Raw genomic sequence first — 20382 nt, 5'->3', positions numbered from 1 at the left:
GCTAGAGAAGAAACTATTTTTTTAATTAAAAAAATAGTTTCTTCTCCCATTAGATTCACAAAATGTTTAGGGGTATGCGTATGCCTGCGTCCCCCCAGAAAAAAGCACGGGCTCTCCCTAAAGCTTGCCTCTCATCTCTGCTTCCTTCCCCGCAGCCAAGTGACTTCACCATCAGCGCCAACGCAAACTCCAACCTGTCAGCGGCTCCCTCGCCAGCCCGGCCCACAGCACAGGCTCCCTCCTGACCCAGAGGGCCCCCGGAGCCACCACTTGTCCTGTGCCTTCTCAGGGTTGCCTTCGGCACAGCGCTGACACCGGGGCGTCCCCGCGTAGCGCTGGACTCTACTACTGGCTAGGAGGTGGGGCAACACAGCCTTCTGACCGGCAGGATGGACAGAGCAGCAGCAACAAGCCTTCGACGCCTCCTGGTGCTGACACGGACTGACACACCCTTGGGGATCCCCAAGGATGACTCGGTTACCCCGAAACCAGGCTGCTGCCCACCAGGGTCTTCCCCCTTTGCCCTCCACCCTCTGATTGCCTAGAGAACCCATCCCTGTCCCATGCTCCATTCTCTCCATCTCAGCTCCTACCACAACTCATTACAAGACCACAGGTGTGCCTGGGAGGGGTTTTCTGTTCCTTGGAGATTGTGAAGCCCAAAAATGGGAAGAGTGAGAGAGACAGAAAGAGTGAGAGAGAAGAGTCATCTGGTCAAAGCTGAAGACTTCTTGGTGTTCCACTGGCCTTTGTTTATGGAGCTGGAAACTCGGAATGCCAGACGGAGACACACACAAAGGTGTGTGTATCAAACGACAGGTTTGTTTTTGTTTATGGAGCATTTTTCAGGAATGCCACCCTCTCGAGACAACTCTAGAGCCTGTGGCTGTGTGCCAAAGGACAGCGGGGGACAAAGAGGCATGAAGAGCACTCTCAGGTCCTGTTTGGAGGCATCAATGCGTTAACAAAGGATCAGCATTAAAACTGGTGGAGGTAGACCATGCTGAGAGTAGCTGTGGACAGTACATCAGGCCGGATAACGTAACAGGCCGTCAACATTTCCAGACCTCACTTTTAACCCCAACCTGCAACACGAAAGGACTCCCTTTTCATTTTTCCTTACAGAATCTCCTCCACTGACTCCCTTCTCCTCTCTTTTCTTCCTGTCTCTCTCACTGTCTCCCATTTCTCCTTCTCTGTCTCCCGTCAAAACAAGGTTGTGATACTGCTTGTTAGCACACCTGGATTCGGGTCTCAGCCCAGCATCAGAATGCCAATGAATTAACTGATTGCAGGTTCTCTGCTGCGTGTGACTGTGTTTGTGTGTGTTTTACAGCCCAGTCCTGTCTGGGTTTCCCCTGAAGAAAAGTCTACTCTAAACATGTAGCAGGATGAGGTGAGGAGGAAATGGCAGGTGGTTGATAATATTCTTGAATGTTGTGCTACATTTAATTAAACATACTGCACCCCCACCCCCCGCAAATAGAAAATTAGCACAGCAGGAAGAGGAACCTTTGTCTCAGATGTGCTTCTTTTCTACTTGCATGAAGGGTTGGGGGGGGGGGGTGTTTCACTACAGGGGGACATAAGTCAATGTCATCTGAAGCAGCACAGTCTATTTGACCACCTCAGGATTCCACCAGCTTGTTCTGTTATAGGTTTAAAATGGGCCTGGGAACTGATTTACGTTGTGCAACTGACCTGATCACAGTTTCTCTTCTCTCCCACCCCTGCATGTAGTAAGCTAGCACATCAGTGAGCGAGGAAGTGTTCAGAAGAGGGCAAACAACTGTGTGAGATGCAGGTGCCCCACCCACCCTGCCACCTGACCTGCTCTCCAAGTGAGCAAGCAGTGAGCCAAGCAAGGAATCGAAACTTCCACACACAACTTGCTTGCTTTCCCTCTGTGGGGGCCGCAAGTTGGGCCCAGAGAGAGAGAGAGAGAGAGAGAGAGAGAGAGAGAGAGAGAGAGAGAGAGAGAGAGGCGCCACAAAAGTTCAGTCCAGGGGCCAACAGAGTGCATGGATTCTATTAGAGGTAAAAGCTGGGGTGTCTCCTCCCCACAAAAAAAAAGCTAGAGCACTGTATCCAAATAACTTTAACCAGTGCTTTTTTTCTAAAAAAAATGTTTAGGGGTACTCTCATTTTCCTACTTGTATTGAAATGCCGTCCCTCAATGAGGCCAAACTTAGATTCACAAAATGTTTAGGCGTATGTCTACCCCTGCATCCCCCCCAGAAAAAAAGCACTGACTTTGCAATTAGTAGACCAATTAGTGGACCAGATCCACTGCAATGAGTAGACCAAAGTTAAGCATATCTGTTATTTTTAATGGGTCTGCTCTTAGTGGCATTCTGACACTGAATTCCACTGCAGAGCCTTTGCTTTCCAAAACAACTTGCAAGGGGACCAGATCCAATGCGTTGTGCTTGAGGCCACTGATTTTTGCGAAGGCTGAGGGAAGATAGATCTATTTAGACCCAGATAAACCCAGAATTTCTCCTCTTTATCTTATCATTTTGCTGTTTTGCGAGCTGCTGCGCAAAGTGTGGAGCTCTGTTTCACCCCACTCGCTTAGCAACAGATCTGGCCTTGGGGCACGAAGGACTTTCCGAGTGAGGTGCCAGGGAGAGGTGCCAGCTCCTCGGCAGTTAGCCTTGGGCACAGGAGCTGCGATCTGGTTTTTCAGAGTGACTATCTCCCTGCTGCAAAAGGGGGGGGCAGAATCACTATCTGAGGGTGGGGGGGGGAAGCTGGGGTGCTGCAGAGACTGTGAGCTTTTCAGTTTTTTTATTTAAATAAGAAAAGCAAAGATCACACATGCACTGAAACCTCACACCATGGCAAACCCCAACAGAGAGTTTGCATCTTAAAGGCCCTGGCACCTGTTGGGTTTTTTGGTGCTGGAAATACAGAGGCAATGGGGTGCTATGACACCCCCTGCAAGCAAAACTTCCCCCTCCTAAAGATGATTGCCTGGGCCAGTTCTGTGCTTTTGGCAGCCGTACGTCATGGAGGGATTTTTGTTGTTGCAGCAGTTCTATCTTGGAGGTAGAGCAACAGACTTCACCCTTGCATGGTTATTAAAATGTGCAAGTTCGGGTGCCTTGAAATCAGGCTTCCTCTCTTAAGTAAGGATGTCTCCCCTTCTTTTGGCTAGTTCCCCAATGAGGATGCATTCAGGTTATTGCCCTCTCCTGACTTATCAAAGGAGGGGGCTGTTTGCATCCCCACTAGAATGTTCTCTGCTCTATTCCCACCCCTTTTTTTGCTGCTCCTGCCAAAATCAGTGCAGTCTTCTGGGTATGGGGCAGAAAAATTTGCATTAAGCAAATTTGCATTAAGCCAGCTGACTGGCCACCCCTGTTTTGTAGCTTGCTCTCAAACGAGTCAGTTTATAGCAGGTGTGGGGAACCTTTGGTCCTCCAGATGTTGCTGAACTACAACTCCCATCATTGTTGGTCATACTTGCCAGGACTGATGGGAGTTGTAGTTCAGCAGCATCGGGTGGGGGCAGAGGTTCCCTACACCTGATGTAGCTCCTGCAGTTTAAAAAGCAGTTTGATCTGCGATGCACCTGCTGGACGGCTGTCCACCAGGGATGACGTAGCAATTGCAAGGGTTGGACAAGGGGACCTTGGAAGTCCTTTCCAACTTTTTGGTTGCAACACAGACTCACCACAGGGTGAAAGTTTGCATGCGTGAGCGCAGGAGTTGTGGTAAGAGGGTCCAGATGCACACCCCACATTCCCAGATTGTCGCATAACTGCCCTAAACTCAGGTAGGTAGCCGTGTTGGTCTGCCGTAGTCGAAACAACAACAAACTTCTACCAGTAGCACCTTAGAGACCAACTAAGTTTGTTATTGGTATGAGCTTTCATGTGCATGCACACTTCTTCAGATACACTGAAACAGAAGTCACCAGACCCTTATATATAGTGAGAGGGTGGGGAGGGATATTACTCAGAAGGGTGGTGGGAATGGCTGATAGGTGTGGTAAGCCTGTGGAGAAAGTGTGGCATAGTTTCCTTGCATATCCAGTAGGATAAGTGGATTGTAGAGGGTTCTTAATTCTATGACCCTTAGATATAATGTCCAGGTTCTTGCATTTAGTCAGAAAGAAGATGTCAGTCTGTACCTGTGCAAGTTTCTTGGTGAGGTTGATGGACTTCCATTTCATGCGGCTCAAGAGAGCTGAGTGGGAGTGCTCCTGTAATCTCACTGTATACAAGTTGTACAAGTGACAATAAAGTATTTCAATTTCAATGTGGTGCCTTCCATAGTTCTAGTTACAGGTAGGTAACGTGTTGGTCACTTCTGTTTCAGTGTATCTGAAGAAGTGTGCATGCACACGAAAGCTCATACCAATAACAAACTTAGTTGGTCTCTAAGGTGCTACTGGAAGGATTTTTATTTATTTTTTGCTTTAAACGCAGGTAAATCACCCTTTGTTGTAGCTAGGAGGAATAAGCCTGTGGCTTTTATCTGGCAGCTTCAGCACTATGCACACCTGTGATTCTTGCATCGGTCCGGAAATGTCACCCCCTGGTTCTAGGCTGAAATAAAGCGGGGAACAATGTGAATTGACATAACAGAAAAGGGAAGCTCTGATTTGGGATTATGATAGGGTGCTTTAAGGATTTAAAAAAGTGTTAGAGGTGTTTGCAGGTAGATGCTTTAGGGTGTTTTGAGTTCCTTTCTCTTTCAATTCCTCTACACACACACTTGGGCTGAGACAAGGCCTGGATAGTTTAGGAAACCTGTTGGATGCCATCCTCAACAGAACAACAATGCATCTTTCAGTGTGTGTCAGAAGTTGGGCATAGAAGTCCATACAGTGTCTATAAAAACGTGAGGATATGTATTTTAGAGTATTCCAACCAATGGGCAACTTTCCAGACTTCCTCTACGCCTCTCTGCCAATCACTGCCAGATTTGAGTTGGGTGGGTGGGTGGGTTGTATATATGAGAGAGAGACTTCAATTGGGATTATCATCCCCCCCAAAAAATGCCTTTTCTAAATTGCCAAAATGGAAATTGTGGGTCTCTGTGGGTACCCCCGGCTTCAGAGAACAAGAAGATGTTCCAAAATAACACAAACAGGAGCTTATGGGGAGGCACCCCTGCATTCCTCCAGCCATCCTGGTCCACTGCGTGATGTCCATACATGTCAAACGAAGAACCTTGAGTGACACCCACACCTCTCATTTAAAGCACACTTTAAAAATCATGGGAGAATCCTGCGAACTGCAGGTTGATAAGGCTGCTATGAATTGTAGGTCTGTGAGGTCATCAGCACCCATAACCCTTCCTGGGATTTCTGGGGGAAACCACGACACATGGAAGTGGAACAGGAGAGCTTTAATTGCGTGGTGTGGATGAGATCTCCTCTCTCCCCAAAAGGAATTCTTGTGGGTCTGGTGATTCTCTGCACCCCAGACAGATCTCCACAAAAGGACATTGACATCCCCCCCACCTTATATTTCCATCACTCTTTCCTTTTGCATCCATGTATTTAGGGTTGGTTGTTGCAGGATATATTATTTTTTTATTATTATTTTCCTTTTTCACTGTTTATTTCTGATTCTGGTGCATTTTGGTTTACATTTTGGCTTTTTATTTTGTACAGTTGTAAATATTTGTATGTTGAATGCCTAGGTGTACATTTTTAAGCTTTAAAAGCTGCAAGCCAAGCCATGTGGTCATGTTACCCAGATGTTGCAGGGATGTTTTTTTTCTTCCTCTTTTTAATGGGGGAATGTTGGGGGTGGGGGAAGATTCAGCTTCTCTAAGTGAAGGGTGGGTATCACTTTATCCCAGTTGGGTGGGGAGGGAAGGGGTGAGAAAGGAAATTACATCAATGAACTGGGCTTTTTTCTTTCCTGATTTTAAAATTTCTTTACAGAACAATATATACAGTAGGGTTATTGGGGAGGGGGGGGGTCTCCTTGTTACTTATTCCCAGGGCTGTGTGTAATCTGCACTGAAAAGAAATAAATAAAACAATGCACCAATGAAAGCGGAGTTCTGTGTGCTGAGTCAGGCAGGCAACTTATTCACGCCTTCTCTCCTTGCTCACTGAAGCTATGATCTTTTGAATCTCTGCTCATTCTCTAGACTGGGATTCCAGGAGGCATCACCCACACATTTCCAGGCATATCTTTGCATCTATGATGACTGGAAGCTTGCAATAGGGAGAATAACTGAATTCCACACCCAACCTTGAATCCTGCTGTTTCCAGTGGCATAAAGGGGGGCCACGGCTGGTTGCTCTGGGTCCAAAATCTTTAGGTAAAGGTAAAGGAACCCCTGACCATTAGGTTCAGTATGAACGACTCTGGGGTTGCTGCGCTCATCTCGCTTTATTGGCCGAGGGAACCGGCGTACAGCTTCTGGGTCATGTGGCCAGCATGAATAAGCCACTTCTGGCGAACCAGAGCAGCGCACGGAAACACTGTTTACCTTCCCGCCTGAGCGGTACCTATTTATCTACTTTCACTTTGAGGTGCTTTCGAACTGCTAGGTTGGCAGGAGCAGGGAGCTCACCCCATCGCGGGGATTCAAACTGCCAACCTTCCAATCGGCAAGCCCTAGGCTCAGTGGTTTAGACCACAGTGCCACCCGTGTCCTCGGGGTTTTGGGTGCCAAACTAAATAAATAAATTTAAAGCCCTAAACAACTCAGGTCCCCAAATATCCACAGACTGCCTCCTTCTCTACAGACCCTCTCAAGTGCCAAGATCAGAGAGGAGGCCCTCTTGGTAGTTCCTTCATCCTCAAGAGCTCAGGGGCGTAGAGGGCCAGGAGAGGGCATATTCTGTGGCAGCCCCTAAGTTATGGCACTCCCTCCCCACAGAGGCACACCTGGCACTGTCATGATACAGCTTTCCCGGAGTGCTGAAGAAGTGTCCCTATGCCCTGGCTTTTGACACTTGAGGCGTGTTGTTTTGGAACTCTCCATTTTCTGCAATTTTTAGTTGTTTGAAACTGGTTTTTTATATTGTATAGTATTTTGTTTTCACATTAATGCTGTGTTTCGATTGTGGGGTTTTTTGCCAATTATTTTTATTAATTTTCCAAATTATTACAAATCCAACCAAATTACTTTAATATAATTTCCTAAAATATGGTTTCCCGCTCCTGTTGCAAACATATGTCGATCTTCCCTCCCCCCCATAGCTGCATCATTTCTTATTTAGTGTTCAGTTGTCATCCATCAATCTTCGTTTCTGCGCTGTGTTTTGATTGTTGCAACCTGCCTCTGGACCTTAGGGTGATGAGGGAGTCATACATAGTAATTGTAAATGAATGAATGACTGGCTAATCAAGGAAGTTTCTATAAATGGAGAGGTCTGCTGGCATAAGGAGATCTTCAAAAGACACCCGGAAGTCTGTAGTAAGGAGGCTGTGATAGATTAACTTGTAGGAAAAAATGGCTGCGATGCGGCACAGAGCCTTGGAGGTAAAACTGGCAGCATTGCTGTTTGCACAGACAAGAGTGATGCCTCATGTGGTTTGCTGTTGTTGTTATGGATTTCCCGATTTTTGCGTCAAGTTCTTCCTGATGACGGTCAGTTCAGCAGCCAAGGCCAAACTGTCCACTAGGCTGAGATTTACAGCCACGAGGGCCCAGCTTTTTTGGAAGTAAAGTGCTTGGAAACATTTAGCCACAGCAGCCATACATTTATTTGTAATATCTAGGGATAGTGGAGGAATTTGATTTTGCTGGCATTATAATGCAACTACATAACTGAACTACCTTTTGAACCATTATGCAAAGCAGAAACACAATTATGAAATCTGCCCTTCTCTAAATGCAGTTCTCCAAGCAAACAATGTATAATAAACCTTTAACAGGAAGATGTGTGCATACAGTCATGGAAATAACATAGCAAAATGCATTATATTGGGGAAAATGGTTCACTAAAATGTGTATATTACTCAAAACTATACAAAAAGGTGTATTTTAGGAGAACTGCACACTAAGATGCCGATGAATTTTCAGGAGGATTCTTAAAATTAAAATATGTAGATTGATACAGATAGGACAGCTGAAGTTAAGACTGGAAAAATAAAAAAATGGAAAGAACTGACAGATTTATCTTTTTTTTTTTATTAAATATTTATTGGTATTTTCGAAAAACACACAACAAACAAAAACAAAAAATAAACAAAATAAAAACAACACAAAAAAGCATATTCGAAACTAAACAGAAAAATAGAAAAAACACATACAGTTTCTGATACTTATAAATATTTTTAAATGAATATTTATTAGATTTTCCAATTTTATATAAACACAAAAAGAAAAAAGAAAAAGAAAAATATTAAAAAACAATTCAGTTTCAATAACAGTTTTTCAGTCACATATTTCTTTGACTTCCTCATACCTCCCCTTCTTGTTCTCTAGTTCAATTTGTTAATTCAGCAAATCCTAATCTCTTAACATTCCTTTTAGAGTATCACCTTATTTTCCACTCAACTTTTTTTTTTTTAATTTGATAACAAAAACAATTATAATCCCCGTTATCTTTATCATAACAGCTAGAGACCACCAAAGTTCAAACCAACATCTTTTCAAAGTTCATTAATTTTATAATATTTCTGTAGATATTCCTTAAATTTCTTCCAATCTTCTTCTGCTGACTTTTCTCCCTGGTCGCGGATTCTGCCGGTCATTTCTGTCAGTCCCATACAGTCAATCAACTTCATCTGCCATTCTTCCAGAGTGGGTAAATCTTGAGTCTTCCAGTGCTTTGCTATAAGTATTCTTGCTGCCGTTGTAGCATACATAAAAAAAGTTCTGTCCTTCTTTGGCACCAAATGGCCGACTATACCCAAGAGAAAAGCCTCTGGTTTTTTCAGGAAAGTATACTTAAATATCTTTTTCATTTCATTATAAATCATTTCCCAGAAGGCCTTAATCTTTGGGCACGTCCACCAAAGGTGAAAGAATGTACCTTCAACATCCTTACATTTCCAACATTTATTATCGGGCGAGTGATATATTTTTGCGAGCTTGACTGGGGTTATGTACCACCTATATATCATTTTCATAATATTCTCTCTTAGGGCATTACATGCCGTAAATTTCATACCTGTGGCAGTGGTACCTCGGTTTAAGAACAGCCCTGTTTATGAACTATTTGGTTTATGAACTCTGCAAAACCGGAAGTAGTGTTCTGGTTTGCGAACTTTACCTCGGTCTAAGAACAGAAGCCGAACAGTGGAAGGGCACCAGCGGCGGGAGGCCTCAATAGGGAAAGCATGCCTTGGTTTAAGAACAGTTTCAGTTTAAGAACAGACTTCCGGAACGGATTCAGTTTGTAAAACAAGGTACCACTGAGTAAAGATCTCCTAACAGCTGTCAACACCAGTAACAGATTTGTAGAGTTGCTGTGGCCCCCATTCAACCATGGAACTCACTGGGCCAGTGATTATCATTCAGTGTAGCCCACCTAATGAGGTTGCAGGGAGGATAAAATGGGCTGGCAGCAGCTGTGGCATGCAGAGTTGCCCGAGCTGCCCAAGCCCAACCCCCAAATGGGCATGTTGGCCCCCCAAAAGAGGACCTGTACGGGTCTCCCCAGATGTATGGCAGCCCTAGGTAGGGGGAGGTTGGTTGGCCAAGGGTTTGGAGGGAAGGCGGTGTTGGCAAGCCCCAGGTAGATACATCTTAAAAAGCGATGTCCCTAACATACTTTCCAGGTCTGTTATCCCGTAGTGATCGGCTCTGCTATGATGAGTTGGGGGTGGGGGCAGGGGAGAGGATGCAAAAAGAAGTTTCCTGCCATCCAGCTTTTCTGAGGCATCTCAGCCTTGGCTGCCTCCTCAGTCAAGACAAATTACCCTGACCAGGCCTATTGGGAAATCTCAAACTTTCCTTTGTGCTGTTTTGCTGGATTTGAAGGTTGTTTGGGCAACAGAGAAGGCCCTTCTGACTTTGTCCCCATTTGCACCATACATTTAAAGCGCTCCTTCAAATACTTGGGCCCCAAGTCATTAGCCTTGATGGTTTTTCTACAGGAAGTTTTGTTCTTCCAGATGTTTGGTAATTTTACTTTTAATCATGTTTCTCGCCAAATTTGCTGTGTTAGATGTTTAGCTGTTAGGCAGCCATTTTGTGTGATGCCACACACCCACCGGGGCCATTTTGTGACTGGCACCCATGGTGCTTTCTCAATTCCAGATGTGCCCCCTGGCCCAGTGTAGAGGCACTAAGGAGGGAACTCTGTTCTGAAGGAGGACAGCTCTAGCAATTCACAGTTGTGCAATTTTATCAAGGCATCCCCACATAGGCAAATATAAGGGAAGGGAAGGAATTGTCCTTATCAGGGAAAGATCCAAGCTTGCATCTTTCCACAAGTGGACAATCTGGGGGCATTTTGTGATGACTGTACATTCTTTTTGTTCTCTTCCAGAAGGCTGAATCCAGCGTTGCAGCTTTCGCAGTTAAGGAGCTGATAGTGTAAGAAGCTCCATCCGCCGTGGGCCTCTCCTGCGATGTGCTTGTGCAACTGGCAGATAGAATGGCTGCTTTCTTATCTGCTTGTTAAAAACCTTTTATCCTCCTCTGTGCAGCCAAACGCATTTGCTCCCTCAAACGTTTGGCAGGGAATTATCTGTGGTGAGAGGAAAGGAGATTATTTAGTTTTTTGATGCAACATCCTTTGTGCTTTGAGAGGCCGGTTGTGTGCTTTCAAGCACATATGATTCACCCAGAGGGGGGAGTTCGAGAAAGGTGCTAGGCATGTAGAAGGCCCCAGGTCCAGTTTCCAGCATCTCTGGTCTCAAAAGGACCGGGTTAAGGGAAAAGACCCTCTGCTTGAGACCCTGGGTGATGGGACACCACCAGTCAGTGCTGACAATATCGGGTTAGGCAGGCAAACTGTTTGACTTGGTAACCAGACAGATTCCTGTATTCCTTATGCATGAATAAGAGCACATTGTCAGGGTTTTTTTTAATGTTTATAAAATATGCATAGCTTCTTTCCTTTCTCAGATTCAGTGGAAATAACATTCCTTTTTCACCCCAGGTGGGTGACATCCTATATTCTGCAAGAAACAGAGCAGCCACCTTCACCTCACAAAAAGGAAGGAATTTTCACGAAACAAGCATACTGTATGCTAATTTGTATGTGTGTGCATATTTTAAAATAATTAGCAAACAAATACATCTCAACAGAGTGGCAAAGACTGTGACCGAGTGTGCTCAGTCTGTCATCCAGGTACTGTTGATGGGGGACATCAAGACCCCTGCCCTCCCCTTATGGATTCCCCCCCCCCCAAAAAAAACAGGTGTTATCTGTCCTCGCAAATGCAGAACACGTGGCCACCCCAGCAAGTAGGTAAGCATCCTGGGCCACCGTGCAGCACCTTTGCTTTCTTCCGCTGAATGGTACATTCGAACAGGATGCTGTTGCGTGTTGAGGTCCCCAAGCCACCCCCCTAAATAAATCACAATTCACACAGAAATTTTTGTTTAAGGTTTTTGGCATAATTTTGGCCACAACTTTATTAAAATACATAATGTGAGTGGTTGCTTAGGCATTGGTTACGACTATCTGTTCCCAACCCCAGGACAGAACTGACTTCCGGATTCCAGCGAAAGCCAGTAAGGGAAAACAATATTGGGGAGAGAATGGGGCTGGGCACTATACTGTCACCCCTCCCCGCATGCTCCCAGGGGCTTGCATGGCCCTAGCCCCTTGCCAGGGATATGGACAAAAGCATGGTGAGCCCCTGGATTCCTTTAATGGAATAACCTTGCAGCAGCAGACTTGGAGGGGCAGGAACAGCCAACCCTTACCCCTCCACCAACCAAGTTTTAACCAATGCCTAACAAGTTGAGACAATTTGCTACGCAGTAGGCAAAAACCAGATGGCACCAGCCAATCTGCAAAATGGACAAAATTCCTACCAGGCCCCTGCCCCAAAAGCAGACGACCCCATGACAGGCATAGCAATGCCAAATGCAACAGCCCTAAATTAGGGAGGGTGGGCAGGCGATCTGATGCATGCAGCAAAAGAGGCCGAAAGAGCTGCATGCCAAGAATATATAACCTTCGGGCCAACCCTCTAAATGGCAACATCAAAATCTCCCCAACTTGGCCAAATCACAGTCATGGCCATCCAAATGGTTCCACCCAGTAACCTAGTGGGGGTGTCTTGTTGGACCCCACCGCACATGTGCTCTCCATGAAGGAGAACACACTTTGTTTAAAATGGACTGAGACTCCCTAGGCAGTGACAGCTGGGCTGGTGGCGCGAAAGGCAGGGAGACCATCAATAAGAGAGAGGCAGAGCCATTGAGAGCCAGAACCTGCCCTTCTCCCTGCTGGGTTCTCTAAGGTCAAGGCTGAGACCTTGACTCCTCCACTCCTGGTTCTGGTAGTAAGAAGGAAGACAGGCAGGCGGGGGCTGGCTGAGGGCAGACTGCGCTGGGTGGGGCCCCCTGCGCCCACATGACCAGGCCTCCACTGTTAGACTTTCCTTACAGGACAAAATGAGCCAAGTGCAAAAGAGGGGGCAACTTTCATATGGAGATTTCTGCATGTTTAACAGCCTCTGTCCCTAAGAGATGGCAATCTTAAGATTCAAAGTGTGGGGAATAAAACCTTTCCTCATTTAGAAATAAGGAAACAGGATCTCCCTTGCTAAGTCAGGCCAAATTCATCCTGGTTCCAGCAACAGCTCCTATCTGATGGTCTTTACTCTTCGTAGGCCGCCTGTTATTCGAATGGAGTCTTCCCCATACACAACAACAACGATGTCACACCTAACATAACACACACACCCCCGGCATATATCTTTTCCTGCTTGTAATGTAAAAACTCCATTTCTTACCCACGGGGGAATATCTTTTGTATTGACAAACATTGAAAGCTTGTTGAAAATGAGTAACGGTATGAGTCAAAGGGGAGGTCACATGAAAAAAGGGGTTCCAAAGGAAAGCAATTTTGGACACTGTGTAATGATGTATTAGATGACTGAACTTGCTGCAAACATGTGAGTGTGACATCAGATTATTCCGCCATGGCCCTGTCTTTCACACCCTCGTCACAGAAGGCTCCAGCACTGCTGTCTTCTCCCTCCCTCCTGATTTGTTACATATATTAGGAATGATATAAAAAAGAAGGTGTGTGTGTGCGCGCGCGCGCGCGAACACACATGTTGGGAGAATGTTTATTGAGCGAGGTGCACAGAACACTAGACAGCACCCTTACAAGCACTAAGACCACATCTGCATTATACATGTAAAGCAGTATCATACCACTTTAAACAGGTATGACTTCCCCAAGGAATCCTGGGAACTGTAGTTTGCTAAGGGTGCTGAGAATTGGTAGGAGAGCCCTGCTCCCTTCCCAGAACTACAATTCCCAGGGTGGGTGAAAATTTTTTTCCTTGGAAGTGTCTATTTCACTGATTTCCCAAAAGTATTTGTCACCTAGAAGTCCGCTCCTCTTCACCATGTGGAGGAATTGCAGTGGACTGCGCGGCCACCCACTCTCCTCCAGGTGTGGGGGTCGAAGTCCCGCTTCGCCCGGGGGATTCTGGCTGCATCAGTGACCAGCCAGCCAATCCGCTGGGACCCATTTAAATGGAGGCGCGAGCTGGAGGGCTTCCTCTTGGCTCGCTTCCTCAATCTCCAGCCCTCCCTCCCTATTTTGAAGGTTTTCTTCATTGGCCTTGCTATGGACCTTGGTTGCCTGCCGTTGAGGGGCCTGGTAGGAATTTTTCCACGTGGCAAAACTGGCATGGGCCATTTGGTTTTCGCCTACCTCGTAGCAATCATCACAACTTTTTAAAGGGTTTGCGGTTAGGCGTTGTTTGACCTTGTGATGGGGGAGGGGAGGTGTGGCCATCACCTGCCCCTCCAAGCTTAAGCGTATTCCGTTAAAGGAATCTGGGGGTGTGGATCTTGTTCGAAGCCGGGGGCAAGGCTAGGGCCATGACATGACCCCGCTGGGAACCCCTGGGGGAGCTCAAGTTGGTCTGCATCAACGGGACTCCCCCTTCTGGTGGTTTACCCTTACAGGACACCCTGCGCAATGGGCAGGAATCAGATATAGTCGGGTCCGTTCAATGCCTAAGCCAATACCACTCACATTCTGTAATCAATAAAGTTGTGGCCAAAATTTTGCCCAATAACATTAACATAGTATTTGTGTCCTGGTTCAACTTAAGAGCTGTGAAGCTGCAGCAATAAACCCCACCATAAATAGAAATTCCAACATGATGGTCCTTTGGGATGAAAGGCTCTCCCAAAACTTCAGGAAGTTTCCTTTGTTTGCCAGTATAGAATACAGATTTCAATAAATGGAAATAAGTACAAATGTTCCTGTTGCTAAGTCCATGATGGCTCCAATGGAAAAGAAGGTAAAGATTAAATCATTGTGTTTTCCAGGCTTGAAGATGTTATAGAGTGCAAAGGCCATACAAAAACGGTCACCGCATTAGTAATGGAGGCTAATGGCATCAAGTCCTGGACAATGATTATTTCAGAGGGTAGGGACTCCTCATCATTTAATGCTGTGCATATAATGCTTATTTTTTTAATAATAATTCTGTGCACAGAACAGGCGCCCCAGATTCCAATACCTACAATGCCAGGGTTGTTGCAGCCCATGATGTTGTCAACCTGCCACACTCTCCATTCAATATTGGCTGTGGAACAGATGCACATAATATAGCCAACAAGAGCCAAGACAAAGTCACCTATTTGCACACAGGATACCCACACAGCAGCCATACAGGAAAGGAGCCATAATGTGCCTGGGATTGTATTTTGGCTTTGGTACAGGCAAGGCTGGCAATTGAAGGCACACTGGAGAGAAACAAAGACAAAAGATAACTGTTAGATACTTAGGCACAGTATCATATGGACGTCTCCTAAAGTTTGAGCAAATAGTGATGTGCAGCTAAAACAATGCCACCATTCTAGGGCAAATTCTGCATTTCCCACCTTGAGATGTAGGAATGGAAAAGTCTGCTGTACCTGCAATCATAAGTGCCAGGATTCAGACTTCCTTGGTGGGAGCTGGAGCCCTTTCTACCCAGAGGTCTTCCTTCCCTCTCCATTGTTAAAATGTCAGGCCTGATCCCACCAAAGTTACGCATTCCACCAATTCATCAAAACAAGCTTTTTCTTCTTCTAATATAGCACAGTGCATCCATTTTTTTTGACCCCTTGAAATTTCCCACGTTTCCGGAATATAATTTAGAATTAAATTCAGTTCCCCTAAATAACAATTTCTTTTTATTACTCTTGCTATAAATATCCTCACCTTGCACCAAAATGATCTTATCATCGGGCAGTTAATCAACATATGTATTAAGTTTGCATTTTTACTCCCACATCTCCAGCAATTGTCTGCACTTGTTATTTTCTTCTGGGATAGTTTTGCTGGAGTCCAGTAGACTCTGAATATTATTTTCTGTTGAATAAGTCTTAGTCTTAGATCCATAGAGGCTATTTCTGTTGATTTTATACTTGACTCCCATATATCATTTGTTATCTGTACTCCTAACTCTTCACTCCATTTTTGTCTATCATATTCTAAATTGTATTTCTTCCTGTTGAGTAGGGTTTTATATAGTGTAAATGTAGAGTTTTTTGTTTTTGTTGCAGAGATTAAATCTTGTAGCAGCTTGGGTGTTTTCGATGCTGCTATAGTGCCAGGGCCAAACTGCCTTTCCAACATATTTTTCAATTGGATGTATTGCCATTGTGTTTCACTGGTTAATCCGTACTTTACTTGCAAAGTCTTATATTCCACAAATTTTCATCAATTAATTGATTCAATGTCAAAATACATTTTTTCATCCAATTTTGCCAAATTATTACTTGATTTCCAATTTTTAATTTTGGGTTGGCCCATATTGTTAATTTCTCATGCTGATGGGGTCATCCTTATTATTTATATTCATATTTATTTATGAATAAATAAATATGAATTATTATTTATATATTATTATTTATGAATTATATTCATGCAAGTTTTTATAGATGCTTTAATAGTCTCCAGGATAATAGCATATTTCATAAAAATGGAGCCGAGTTTAGTCCACCCTACAAGAGGTTCAAAGAAACTATACTCAAGAGTAGCCCAATTGGGATTCCTGCTCGTTTTCCAATAATTAGTCTTACTCAGCAGGTAGGCCTGGTGATATGATTCCAGATTTGGGAGCCCAAAGCCACCTTCCTAGTTGGAAGTTGCATTTTATGTAGTGATATTTTTGGTGGCTTTGTACCCCACAGGCACAGGTTTAGAGGTCCCCACCTTTCAATATCAAAAGAAATATCATTTATAATTTGATTCAAATTTAATTTTACAATTTGGTCTATATCTGATGAAATCATTATACCCAAGTATTTAATAAAGTCTTTGCACACCCGAAATTGATGATTTCTATACAATGTAGCCCTTGGCCCTATTGGTAAAATCTCTGATTTTGTCCAATTTATGGAATATCCCAATATTCTGCCAAAGGTTTTTATTTTCTCCATAATTTTTGGAATTGTATCTTCTGGTTTTGTAATAAATAAAAGGATATCGTTCGCAAATAATACAATTTTGTAATTATCTTTGTTGTGCTTTACACCAATAGATTGTTAAAATTCACGGAAATCGCAGAGGTCAATGGGACCAAAATAGCCCTCTACCCAACATACAGGATTGCCCAGTCACCAAAACAACCATCACAGCTCAGTCCAGAAAACTTTGACTGCACTTCATATTGCATAAGTGAACATGACCAAGCAGGAGTGGGAAACGGTTGGCCTACAGATTGGATCATGACAGGAGCGTTCATCATGATTTGCTTGTGTGGTATTTGCACATCTTCCCAATTAATCCTTTGTTCATCACATGCTTCTCAGTGCATTTTTGTATCACTTTCCTAACCACAAATGTCCATTAAAAATAAAAAGATGCTCCAGGGCAATAGAGCACTTTGTTCCACTTTAAATGCAAAGTTATGGCTGATAAAGAAGGCTGATCACTGAAGAATTGATGCTTTTGAATTATGGTGCTGGAGGAGACTCTTGAGAGTCCCATGGACTGCAAGAAGATCAAACCTATCCATTCTGAAGGAAATCAGCACTGAGTGCTCACTGGAAGGACAGATCCTGAAGCTGAGGCTCCAATACTTTGGCCACCTCATGAGAAGAGAAGAGTCCCTGGAAAAGACCCTGATGTTGGGCAATATTGAGGGCACAAGGAGAAGGGGACGACAGAGGACGAAATGGCTGGACAGTGTTCTCGAAGCTACCAGCATGAGTTTGACCAAATTGCGGGAGGCAGTGGAAGACAGGAGTGCCTGGTGTGCTCTGGTCCATGGGGTCACAGAGAGTCCGACACGACTAAATGACTAAACAACAACAAAAGTTATGGCATGTGCTTGAATCCTTCCTGCAAAATGCCATACTGACAGTCTGGAGGTGGGCCAGGTATTAAGCCACCCATCTTGCTCTAGTAATAAGCGGTACCTCCAGATGGGGATACATCTAGCAAGCTCAATGCAGCCTTCAAAAGCATCACAACGCAGAAGAGAACACGCATTTCTTCCAGTAACACACATGGTAGGCTGATAGGAAAGTGGAATAGGATAAGTCTGCACCACCAAAATGGGAGCAGGACAGTAATAATTAAAGGGATAAAATAATTTGGGAAATTAATAATGGAATTGCATAAGAAGACCATATCCCCCCATCTGGCAGCTTTCTGACTTTGCAGAGAAAACGGAGCTGCTGGCCTTAGGCAACTCTCAGAGTTCTTGGGACAGAGACCTGGAAGGTCATGCTCCCAGCAAAAGCGCATGAAAGCTGACGTCAAAGGAAGCAGCTGTTGGTTCATTGGCTCTTTGGAGAGAGCATCCCTTCTGCTGTAACTCATCTGCGAAATGTCAACTCAGCCTTGACTGTTATCTTCTCCCTTTCAGCATCTCGCTTGCCTGTTGTGGGGAGATAATCCCACTCGTTTCACAGATATTTTGTGCACGTGTGGGATTCAAAGCAGAAAAGGAGGATGAGGTTCTCCTCCCATTTGGCATGTTGTTGCTTTGTGATCCACTGCCCCCACCCCACCTGCAGCACACACAGAGATATCTAGAGAACTGGCCAGCTAAAATTTAGCATGGAAACAATCGTTCCATAAGCAATGTTTTTTTTACTAAAATTATCTGGTGTCATGATGATGTCAGGTGACTAAGAAGTAGGCATCAACGTACCTGTCAATCGTTGACTCGCCAGGGTCGGGTCTGCTTCACCAGCATGTTCTCTGCAGGAAAGGCACTGGCAAAACAGCATCCAGCAGGATTGGACCTCGACCATCGGCTAAGGTCACCCCGTGACACCAGCTGATTGACAGGTGGGTGTGGTTTGGGGAAATGGCCTTGCAGGCCATATTGGACACCTTGACAGACCAAGACTGACCTGGAAGTTTAAGATGCTCTGGGTGTGAGCCATTTTAGATCAGGTTGTGACTGATCTGGGTTCTTCTGTCCCAGAGTTGAAAACTCCTGTGCTGAGGGTTGGGGAGGGAGCCTAGAAGAAGCTAAAGACATAACATTACACAAACACAAATTGCACAATTGTACCAGCTGCTTATGTACCAAAACAAAAGCAAATGGGAACATTATAACAAGCTGGTGCAATGTATCTGACACATTTGCCACTCTATCCTCTTTGTGGGCAGAGATTTACTTTGAAAAAGCAAAACAACACAAGGAAGAGTGTGTGCATCATAGCATCACCCATACAAGCCATTGAAAAGTTTGTAGCATGACAAACAAGAAAGCACCTCAAGACATAGGGGCAGCCAGTTTGCTTCCAGCTGATCTGTTTGATTGAGAATTCATCCTGATGTGATGGCATAAAGTTTGTGGACCAATTAAACAACACTGGCTATTTATTCAGCATTCATACTGAATTGTTTGCGGAAAGGTTATACAACGTTGCATCAAGCAGTTGTTATTCCACACTTTCCAGTGCATTTTCCCGTCACTTTCCTTGCTGCAAAAAAGGAAGGGGCTTTTGAGACAGAAGAAATAAGGTTTGCTGCACAAGACTGCATGGATCAACTTTGATTGCACAGACTGAATATGCCACTGTGAAATGATGGTCTTATGGACCCCCTTCCCTCTTTGGATGGTAATGGGACTCTCAAGATGTCCTTTTATGGTGCATTCATGATGATTTGTGCTCATGATGGAATGAAGGAGGCTATTTGCAATCCTATATTTAACATGATTGCACTTGCAAAAGTTTAAGGGAAGACATACTGCTTCATTTCCAGTCAGTTAACTTCCCTCTGAAACACTATAGTTGTTTATACCCCAAATGGTCCAAGTTAGGGCTTTTTGTCCTGCTTTTGTTGCACTGTAGTGCAAAAGAGCTCCTCCAGAGGCAGTTGTGCAATGACCATGGGGGAGCATTGCAGCACAACTAAACAATTTGTGGATGGGCAACTAATGCAATGTTGTTGCATCAATGACATGTTGCAGAAACTCCTCGCAAAAAAAGGCTCCCAATGTGGTTAAATGCAAAATGTGTCCGGTCAACTCTGCTTTGTTTGAGGGCCCTTCTGGTCATTCTGCTGAGTGGATCTCTGGATGTCTGCCCCAAAGTCTTGCCCTAATGGCACCATAGCTCAGTGGTAGAGGACCTGCCTTGAATGCAGAAGGTCCCAGGTTCAATCCCTTGTGTCTCCAAGTAGGACTAGAGCAGAACCTTGCCTGAAAACATGGAGAGCCGCTACCAGTCAGTGTAGACAATACTGAGGTGGCTGGACCAACTGTCTGGCTCAGAACAAGGCAGCTTCCTATCTTCTTACTGCACCAAGTTTAAGGCTATAATCTTATACCCACTTACCTGGGAGTAAGCACCACTGAACTCAGTAGGACTCACTTCACATATAGGACTGTGGTGTAATTCTATTCCCCCTTCCATCTGCCTTGCATTGCTTGTATGACTATAACGTGTCACTACTGGAACACAATGGAAGTTTTTGGGGCCAAAACAAACCCTTATTCATGGGCGCAGCAGTTCTAATGATGTATCATGCAACAGTCACCATCACATTGTCCTTTTGTTTTGGATCGTGCAAACCACTTTGTAAATTATATAGTTGACAAGCAGCTTTAGAAAACAAAAACAAATGACTCTCGGAAGTATATAAATAACTGCAATAAAAATAGTGACAAGCTCTTCCCCTTGAGCAAGAATGCTCTATTCTGTCCTACTGGTTAAGACAGCAGTGGGGATCCTGTGGCCTCCAGGTATGGCTGGACTACAGCTCCCATCATCCTGGACCACTGGCCATGCTGTCTGGTGCTGATGGGATTTGTATTCCAGCAACATCTGCAGGGCACCAGGTTGCCC

At 44.7% G+C, this 20382-nt stretch overlaps 1 protein-coding gene across 3 annotated transcripts in view; it reads left to right on the top strand.

The window, feature by feature from the left end:
- Window positions 1-6019, top strand: part of LOC310750475 (G protein-coupled receptor kinase 5-like) — a 73704-nt gene extending 67685 nt beyond the window's left edge. For 2 of the 3 annotated variants that reach the window (XM_083588705.1, XM_083588706.1), the window contains exon 16: window positions 156-6019. In XM_083588705.1, the coding sequence (XP_083444831.1) occupies window positions 156-245 (90 nt within the window). In that variant the 3' untranslated portion in view covers window positions 246-6019. The remainder of the gene's footprint in view (window positions 1-155) is intronic. The other variant, XR_014542100.1, reaches the window with a different exon arrangement.
- Window positions 6020-20382: the final 14363 nt, after the last annotated feature.

This window comes from Podarcis filfolensis, assembly GCF_964270895.1.
Source record: "Podarcis filfolensis genome assembly, chromosome: 15".
In the NCBI taxonomy this organism is placed as follows: domain Eukaryota; kingdom Metazoa; phylum Chordata; class Lepidosauria; order Squamata; family Lacertidae; genus Podarcis; species Podarcis filfolensis.
The sequence above is the reverse complement of the archived record's forward strand: the minus strand, read 5'-3'. Positions and strand labels throughout refer to the sequence as shown.